General features: G+C 40.9%; 1 protein-coding gene across 1 annotated transcript; it reads left to right on the plus strand.

Annotated features, from left to right (window-relative positions):
• Positions 1-2305: 2305 nt before the first annotated feature.
• On the plus strand, positions 2306-9232 carry MBD4 (methyl-CpG binding domain 4, DNA glycosylase; the record flags this gene model as incomplete). Its single annotated transcript, XM_080914421.1, has 7 exons — positions 2306-2523; positions 3224-4038; positions 6892-6966; positions 7044-7178; positions 7763-7912; positions 8302-8405; positions 9155-9232. The coding sequence occupies 7 exons, from the start codon at positions 2306-2308 to the stop codon at positions 9230-9232; spliced, it is 1575 nt and encodes a 524-aa protein (XP_080770547.1).
• Between the last annotated feature and the right edge of the window lie 815 nt (positions 9233-10047).

Consider the following 10047-nt stretch of genomic DNA (forward strand, 5'->3'; position numbering starts at 1 on the left):
TAAAAGTCACAGAGGAAGCTACGGTTGTGTCCGGGCTAAAAAGATACACTTAACCTGCGTGTCCCAAAATTTGGCCGCTCAATTCTAAGGTCTGGGTATTTAACTAAGTTGGTAGTGTTTACCTTGTAAACACAAAGCCGTGGGTTCCAGCGGCAGCACCGAATACCCGGGCTTGGGGGCATATGCCAGTGGAGGCAGGAGGATTAGAAGTTGAAGTTGATCAAAAAGAAGGAAGGCCAAAAAGTGGAAGCCTCAGTCCTTAGGAGGAAAAAAAAAATGTGTATAGCACTCTCTCAGAGGAAGGTACACCTAAACCTTAAATCATTAATAATTCAAGAGCTAAGAATGCAGCCTTGTGGCAATTCTTGGTATTTAAAAATCATGATGTTTAATCTTTACACACCAAGAAAACTTGGACTATTTCCAATGTTACGTTTTGTTTTATATGTACTTTATGCTCATTGTAACTAGTAAGATTTCAATGCATACTATCAAACCTTTAAAATAATCAAGTACTGACAAAAATATATTCATATAGTTTTATGCAAAAATGCTTTTAAAATCTGTACATTTATCTCGAATTTTTAAAATAAATTTGTTTAATAAAAAAAAACAAAAAAAGTTGAAGTTGATCCTCTTCGTTATGGGGGTCAAAGCTAACCTGGGGTGCATAACATCCTGTTTCAAAAGCAAACAACAAAACTTTCTTTATAATGTTACTTCCTTTTTACAGGTGGAGAAAAATTTTGAGCTCAACATGACTTTGTCTTTGAAAGCTCGGCTAATAATAAATAGCATAGCTGGGATTTGGACCCATTTTGTTAATCTAACATTTGTAGTGATTCCCTCAGGTTTCAGTTACCTTGTCTCCCTATAAGAGTCTTCTAGCTGATATTTAACACCAAATTCCATCAGAAGAATGCCATGGTTCTAATTGTGGTTAGTCTCTAGGTCTTGCTTAGTTTCCCTATTTCCTGCTTGTAGAAACGTTTGTAGATTGGGTTAGAAGGTCACTCTAGAGACTCACTTTTATTTATGTATGTGTTTGTGTATGAACATGAGTGTTGCTGGAGACCAGTGGAGGTGTCAGATTCCCTAGAGCTGGAGTTGCAGACTATTTCAAGCTGCCCTGATGTGGGTGCTGGGGTCCTCTGGAATATGTGCTCTTAACCACTCTCCAGTCCCCTCACTCACCTTTTAAAATGTATAGTTTAGTGATTAAAATACGCTGTACTCAAAGCCGGAGAGATAGTTCAACTGTTTAAAGCACTAGTTGCTCTTCCGTAGGATGTGGGTTTGGTTCCCAGCACCCACAGCAGAGGCTCACAACCACCTGCAACTCAGCTCCAGGATATCTATTCCCTTCTGGCCTCAGCACCTGCATGGTGCACATAAATAAGAATAAATAAATTCCTTTAAAGGGGGAAGAGATCCATTGCACTGAAGGTTTTGTGGGAACTATTATCCCCTGTAACAGTATGGGAGAAGTATTAGGTAAATCTAGGTTTTGGGATCCACTCTGCAGGTGATTTGATTTTGTTGTCACACAATTTGTCAATAAAGGTAAAAAAAAATTTAGAGATTGATTTCTGTATACACACACACACACACACATATATATATATCACATAAAGTGATGAAAATCGACTGAATTTTTGAGATCTATAGTTTGGAAGTTCTTATCAGAAATTATGTGCCTTTTGGAGGGTACACCATTTTATGAAAGTGGGAGTTGTTGTTTCTCAAAAGTGTACACTTCCGTGAAGTGTTCCCCTTACATGTTTGCAGGGCTGAGGGGCGATTCATTTAAGCAGTTTGGCTGATCTCTGACGACGACGAGTTCAGTCACTGGCTCATATCTCAGACTTCCAACTGTTATCAGAATCCTTTATAATAGCACTATGCTGTGAGTTTTTAAAAAGTTTAGCAGGTATCTTCAGCTGTTACTTAACATTTAAAAACCCATTTTGAGCCAGGCATTGGTGGTGCATGTCTTTCATCCTAACATCTGGGAGGCAGAGGCAAGTGAATTTCTGTGAATTCAAAGCCAGCCTGGTCTACAGAGCAAGTTCCAGAACAATGAAGGCTACACAGAGAAACCCTGTCTTGAAAACCAAAGTGGAGGAGAACACCCATGTTGCAGAATGAGAAGTTGTCAGAGATGGGACAATACTCATGGCACAAGACTAGCTCAACAACTTTAATCTGTATTTTATGCATGCCCATACTGCTGTGGGTAGAAACTGGGGAAGCAGGGTAAAGGAAATTTGAAATGAGTTCATCACTTGGGTTTTGTTTTTCCAGCATGGAAGATGTTACTGTTGGCCTGGGAGGAGTGGGAGAAGATGGAAAGGACCTGGTGATGAGCAGTGAATGCAGCCCCCTTCTCCAGGAGCCCACTACTCTGTCTAGTGGTACTGCAGTGGCAGAATGCCACAAGCCTGTCCTGTGTGGATGGGAAAGAGTTGTGAAGCAAAGGTTATCTGGGAAAACTGCTGGAAAATTCGATGTCTACTTTATCAGGTAAGCATTTAGGGAAGAGGATAGCAATACAACCAAGTGATTTTTGTCTGTAATGGGACAGGATAACAAGAATCTGAGGTTTATGGGCTAAGGAAATGATTCAGGGAATAAAGCATTTGTCATTGCAAGCATGAGGACTGGAGTTCAGACCTCCATAATCTGTCTACACAGCTGAGTGGGTGCAGCAGCTGCCTGTAATCCTGGCTCTCAGGAGCCATAGCAGGATTCTTGGGGAAAGCTGGCTAGCTAAACTAACTGGACTTAGTGAGTTCTGGGCTCAGTGAGAAACACTGTCTCAATAAGTAATGTGAGCAAGGACACCTGATTTTAACTTGAGGCTTCCACATGTGCAGGTACACATGAGAACACTCATACACACATGCATATACCACACACATACATTTAAGTAATGTATTATGAAATAGTTCTGTTTCTTCAGTGTCACTGGTTGTATCAAGTGACTTGGGGACAGTCACATATTCAGTGTTGATCCTGCTTTCAATAGTAACGAGACATTTGGATTTAAGCTATATTTGTATGTTGATTTTATACTGTCATAGAAGAATCTATTGAAAAAGGCCATGTATCACTTTTTATTGCTTTAAAATGGCAAACATCTTTGGTGACATTTAGAAACTATTAATTGAAAATCTGAAATGTGGTCCAGTTCTTTTTTTTTTTTAATCACTTTTTTTTTTAGCCCACAAGGATTGAAGTTCAGATCAAAACGTTCACTTGCTAATTATCTTCTCAAAACTGAAGAGACTTTTCTTAAGCCTGAAGATTTTAATTTTACTGTACTGTCTAAAGGGGGCATTAATCCAGGTTATAAACGCCAAAGTTTGGCAGCTCTGACTTCCCAGCAGGCAAATGAAACTGACATTTCAAAGCTGAACCTCAGGACACGAAGCAAGTGGAAAACAGATGTGTTGCCTCTGCCCAGTGGTAATTCAGAGTCGCCAGATAGCAACAACGCTAACTCTTCCTGTTTGCTATTGAAAGAACAGAAAGGCATTCAGGATGCTGACTCTGGGAAGAGCAGAAAACCCAAAATAAAGGTGACTGTTTTGAAAGGAATTGCAAGTCAGAAAACCAAACAAAGGAGCAGGAAGATTCTCTCAGATTCTACTGGAAGAAACAGAAAAAGAGCATCTGCGGTTCAGAAAGCGAGTACTGATAGGGAGCTGGTTCCACAGGAAAGTCAACTCAACAGAACCCTCTGCCCTGCAGATGCCCGTGCAAAGGAGACTGTCAGCCTCCTGGGACAGGAAGAGTCACCAAGCTCAGGGTCGGATCTTTGTTTCACACAAGTAACTTCTAGCATCACAAACAAATTATATTCAACTGAAGCAGCAGGTGATGCAACTCGTGAGCAGACTTTTTTAGAATCAGAGGAAATCAGATCGAAGGGAGAAGAGGGGGAGGCACATTTGCATATCGACGTTGTACAGAGTGGCTCTGAAACACCCAGCTGCTCACAAGCCAAGAGACACTTTACTTCTGAGACATTTCAAGGTACTCAATGCGTGAGAGTTCTGTTAGCTGTGTCGTGAGCCGTTTACCCTCCCAGATCTTGTATTTCATGCCTGGATGTGGTTGAGATACGGAGTATGGTGAAGAAGAGCCACACATCAGATCTATCCTCCCAGTTGATCCCAACATCTGCCCTCTCTAAGTGATTTTGAGAACAGTTTCATGTATCCCAGCTAGCTTGGGTCTCACTGTGTAGCTGAAGATACCTTTGAAAGTGTATCTTCTGACTTTGCTTCCTGGGTGCTGGAATTAAAGACATGTGCCACTATGCTAGTTTATGTGATGCTGGGCACGGAACCCAGGGCTTACTGCGTGGTAGGCAAGCACCCTATCAACTGAGTTACATCTTTCATCCTGTAACTGATCTTTGAGCTTGGCCATCAAGCCCTTAATTATTGGTAGAGAGGTAATCAGCTAGCTACAGCCAGGATACTCAGCAAAGGAAGACTAGTGTGTTATGGCTGCTACCACCTCTCCCTAGACAGCAGCTAAGAGGTGGAGTTTTCCACACTTGCTATCTTCTTTTTTTGGCAGCAATCTTAAGACTGTAAGGAAAATTCTCTATGAAGAATGTAGATAAGACTCCTTTTATAAACGGACCAAGAATAGTCAGCATCTTCCTGTCTTTGCTGTGCTGATGCTGTGTGACTCCCAATTTAATTTCAACTATATTATGCTGTTTTTTTTTTTTCTTCTGTTACAGCCTGATGCTTCTCTAAAAGGCCTTGGAGCTTTCAATAATTCAAAAGTATAATCGCTTAGTTCATATATTATTTGTACTGTGCTTTTCACACAAGAGTCCGGGGCTTGGCAGTATTGCCTATACAATGCCTCAGTGAATAATAGATAAAAAGATCTGAGCAGCTCTGGGTTTTTCATTATGCTGTTATGGCATAATGAATAACTCCCTTAAAGAAGAATAGTAATTTTAATTTTACTTAGATTCCTTTGGGAACACAGCCTGCACAGATTGGTAGGACCAGGGTAACAGTTGATTTCTGCTTCCAGTCCCATCCATAACTGTGCATCTTCTCCGTGACTGCGATTGATGTGCCTTTAACAGATGGCCACATACATCTAGGAAATAGACAAAGAATTCTTCAGTGTATGTCCTTTGAGTTTCTTAAAGCATTGGATTGTATAGATATACTGTAATTATAATGGATAGGTTAAATATTAAAAGAATATTCTCTTGACTTGTATGAAAGTATCCAGCTCATCTTATTCTGAAGTCTAGTTCTCAGTGTAAGAGGAAATGCTTTATAGGTGCCCAGTGGAATGATCATGGCTTGGCTAGAAAGTATCAAAGTAATGAAGGAGGCTGATTAGTGTGGGGACCCATGAAAAACATCAAGTACCCATAAGATCAGTTTCCTTTGTTCTGTTTCATGCTTTCTTCTGGGCTTTCCCTGTCCAGACTAAAGTAGCAAAAGACATTGACATTATGGAGACCCATATCTATTGAGTGTTTAGTCAACCGTGTTATCATTTTCTGGCAGCTACTTTAAGCCTTAGTTTCTGAAAATTAAAGGAATACCCCAAATAAGTTTAGTTTTTCATATCAAAACAAAAGGCAGCTAGAGAGATGGCTCAGTAGTTAAGAGCACTACCTACTCTTCCAGATGACCGAAGTTCAGTTCCTCACACCAACACATGTCATGTGGCTCATAACTGCCTGTAACTCCAGCTCCAGGAGATCTAATGCCCTCTGCTGGCCTCCACAGGTATATACACACATGTAACACATGCATAAATTAAAATTAAACAATTTTATTATAAAGTAGTCGAATATGGTGTTACATGTCTATAGTCCCAACACTTGGGAATTAGATAGAAAGATCATGAGTTCAAGGCCATCCTCACCTACATGGTGAGCCTGGACTACATGAGACACTGACTCAAAACAATAACAAAATAGTTGCAAGGTAAAAATAAGTGAAAAGGGTGGTTTTATAATATACAAATGTAAGATATTAACTGATACTTGGTGGGCATAGCTAAAGGGAGTACTAGACCATTTCAACTTGAGAGGTTGATAATATTGGTTAAGATTTTTATTTTGTGACTGGGTAGGTGTGGATGCCATATATGTATGGGTACCCATAGATGGCAGAAGAGAGTATCAGACACCCTAAAGCTGGAATTAAAGGCAGTTGTGAGCCACTCAGCATTGGTATTGGGGACTGAACTTAGGCCCTCTGGAAGAGCAGCAAGTGCTAAGCACTCTCCAGATAGCCCAGGCTGGCATCAAGCTCACAGCTCTTCCTCAGCTTCTCCTGTGGGCCTCCTGGAGAACCTTTCAAATGTGCAGAGAATTTACAGAAGGAAAGAAAAACTACCACTTATAACAACTACTATATCATTTTAATTATATTCTTAGTATCTCTTTATGTGTGTCCATACATACACATATAAATTCATGTTTATAAAATTGAGGTCATATGTAGAATCTTGCCTCTCTTCCTTTGTGAAGTAAATGTCAGTAGAAAATATTCATGATAGAGTCTCAACATTTTAATGACCACATTGTATAAACATATTAGAATATTCAGACTTGCAGTTTCCCATACTGTGAACTGGCCATGTAAATCATAAGGCACCAGTAAAGGGCTCGGGCTCTTGAACTAGCCTGCCTAGATTTCCACTGTAACTCAAACTAGCTGTGTGACCTGGGACTCACTTCGCTTCTCTGTGCCTCAATTTCCTTATGGATAATGTGGAGATAAAATAATGCCTAATTGGTAGGATTTTAGTAGAATTGGGGTAATTTATGTAACCTAGGCTAGCCTCTCACATTCCCTAAACCATAGACTATAAACTGTTTTTGCTTTTCAGAAGACAACATCCCACGAACACAAGTAGAAAAAAGAAAAACAAGTCTATATTTTTCCAGCAAGTACAACAAAGAAGGTACCCACCCTTCCCCAAGCAGAATGGGGATCCAAATCTTTTATGAGAACAACTTTGACAACCCACTGTTTTTGTAGCTCTTAGCCCCCCAAGACGCAAAGCCTTCAAGAAATGGACCCCTCCTCGGTCACCTTTTAATCTTGTTCAAGAAACACTTTTTCATGATCCATGGAAGCTCCTCATCGCGACTATATTTCTCAATCGGACCTCAGGTTTGTGGGTCATTGTCATCTTGTCCTGGTTAGAAGGAAGATGGTTGAGAGGCCCAAGTTCAAGGTACATTTTGAGTTTGTGATATTGGACAAGGCTTTTCCCCTTTTAGCCCTCAGCACTCTACCTATGCAAACATTAGACTGGATAACAGCCAACATTCTTTTTAATATAAGAGCCAGGTGGTCATTGATTTCCTAATAACAGATTAGCTTTGATTATCAATGAAGGAGCAGTTAGTATTTTTTCCACCGTCTATTCTGCTTGCAACCTCCCTGTGTATTAGATACTTATAGTGGTTATCTAGTGATCTGACTGTTTGAAAACTAGGCCAATTTCAGTATAATCTAAGTAAATTAACAGTGGGTGCTGGTTCAGGCATTGACTTGACAGTAGTTAAACAAGCAAGGTGGAGCTGTAACTCAGTGGTAGAGCCCTTGCTAGCATGCAGAATACCCAAATTTCATTCCCAGCACCACAGACAGTAACAAGAATGCCAGTGCCTGAAGTTCCTAGATGTAAAACTACCTAAACAAGCAGTCCACCTTTCCCAAGACATGTGTCTGCCATTGTTTATGCTTCCCAGGTAAGATGGCCATCCCTGTGCTGTGGGAGTTTCTAGAGAAGTACCCTTCAGCTGAAGTGGCCCGAACTGCTGACTGGAGGGATGTGTCAGAACTTCTTAAGCCTCTTGGTCTCTATGATCTCCGTGCAAAAACAATTATCAAGTTCTCAGGTATGTTCTCCAAGCCCCAGTGGGAAAAGCAAATTGTACCCATTCAAGGCAGCCACACCTTAAACTTTAACGCCCTTGGATGCTATATTAATTGAAGTCATTTAGCTCAAGCATCAAAGACACTTAAAACAGCCTGCTTGCCCCACACCACAGACTCCTACTGACTCGGACCATAAATCTTTGAATAGCCCTGTGCATAGAAGACAAGTAGTTTCTCCGTCTATTAAGCAAAGCGCAGAAGAGTGGTGTGGAAGAGGCAGGTGGTAAGGGCATTATAGAATTGAGGCTACCGTCTACTGCTTCAGAGGAAGGGGTCATCTTGCCCTATTACAGGTGTAAGGAAGGTGACTTCCTCAAGGCTGAGCATGTGTTGGATGTCTGTCCTTCAGATGAATATCTGACAAAGCAGTGGAGGTATCCGATTGAGCTTCATGGGATTGGTAAATACGGCAATGACTCCTACCGGATCTTTTGTGTCAATGAATGGAAGCAGGTAAGCCCACCACTGGCTATATCCAATGTAAGCAAGCGTGTCCAGTGTATTTGCCTCTAGGGCAAAATAAGTCCACCAGTATGCCTGGATCTATGAGAAAGAAGGCTGTTATAGTCCCAACCAAATTTGCCCTCTGTTCAAATATCTGCAGGGGCATGAGGTTTTGAATTGTAGTTATGAGCTCTTGAGGTGATGCCCAAGTCGCTGTGCTGTGGCTTCTCACTGACTTGAGCTGTCACTCCTAACCCTAATACCCGTCTCTGCTCTACTTAAATACTGGCAGGGTTTCTTCCTGTTCAAAGGAGCCCCTAGTGCTGAGAAGAGATGGCTTAGTTTGTAAAGTGCTTGCCATGAAGACTTGAATTCAGATCCCTAGATCTTACAGAAGAGCCAGGCATGGCAGCATACACCTTCTACCTGGTGGTCCCAGCACTGTGGGGGCAGAAACTGGGAGATACCTGGAAGTTCCTGGATAGCCTGTCTGAGCTTATATACCAGATAGCCTGGCCTATGTGGTAAAGCTCCAGACCAGTGAGGGACCCTTTCTTGAATAAAAAGTGGATTGTGAGCCATTTGAACTGGAGAGCACTTTGTAAACTGTGTAGGATGTCTGTTATATAAAGTAATGATATACTGTCTTGGTTGCTGTGGCGTTCGTTATCCCTGTTTATCTCAGGTATATTATCATGATGAACTCCCCCACAGAACCTTTAAGTGTGTCTATGGCTGATATGTTGCATTTCTTCCAGGTGCACCCTGAAGACCACAAGTTAAATAAATACCATGACTGGCTTTGGGAAAATCATGAAAAACTAAGTCTATCTTAAAGCTGCCTGCTTGAAGTTTCCTATGCATTGCTTTGTGCTTCCATTTCTAAGGGCCCTGTGGTGTACAGTGAGCTCTCTTCCCAGCATGTAGATTTTTTTCCGTTTGTTAGAAGCCAGCGTATGTCTTAAGCCTCTGCCAAAGGTAGATCTTTGTCACTAAATTATTGTAGATATAGAAACTTGAAAAAAGAATTGTTGAATAATGATCCAAAAAGTGTATTCAGTTTAGTTTTTCCTGTGATGAAATTCAACATGTCGATGCTCAAAGACAGTTACCGACACTCCTGCTGAGGAAAGGCTAAACGTGTTCTCTTTCTATACAAAATGATATTGTCATATGCAGAAAGACTGCCATTCTTAGGGGTATTGCAGCATTATAGTTTAAATAATGAGGCATTTACTTTAAAAAGGAATCACTAAATAAAAATCAAATTAACCTACACATGGTGGCACACACCTGTAATCCCAGCACTCAGGATATTTGGGGAGAAGAATGGGAAGTTGAGGGCCTGTCTGTACTGTATGGAGAGAAACCACCTCAGAAACAAACAGTGCAGGGCTAATTAACCCACTAAATGAAGTCACTTGCTGCCAAGCCCTGATGACCTGAATTCCATCCCTGGAACCCATTTCTGAAGGTTGAGCTCTTACCTTCACTTAAACTCACACGTTACAAAATACATAAATTTTTCAAAAATGGTTTGGAAGGAGATGATTCAATAGTTTAGTATGCTTGCTGCTTTTTATCTCTTCACTCAAAATGCACAATATTCCATCCCATCTTCATTAACAAAATGTTCTGATATATTCACCCG

The sequence above is a fragment of the Micromys minutus genome (assembly GCF_963924665.1).
Source record: "Micromys minutus genome assembly, chromosome: 3".
Lineage (NCBI taxonomy): Eukaryota > Metazoa > Chordata > Mammalia > Rodentia > Muridae > Micromys > Micromys minutus.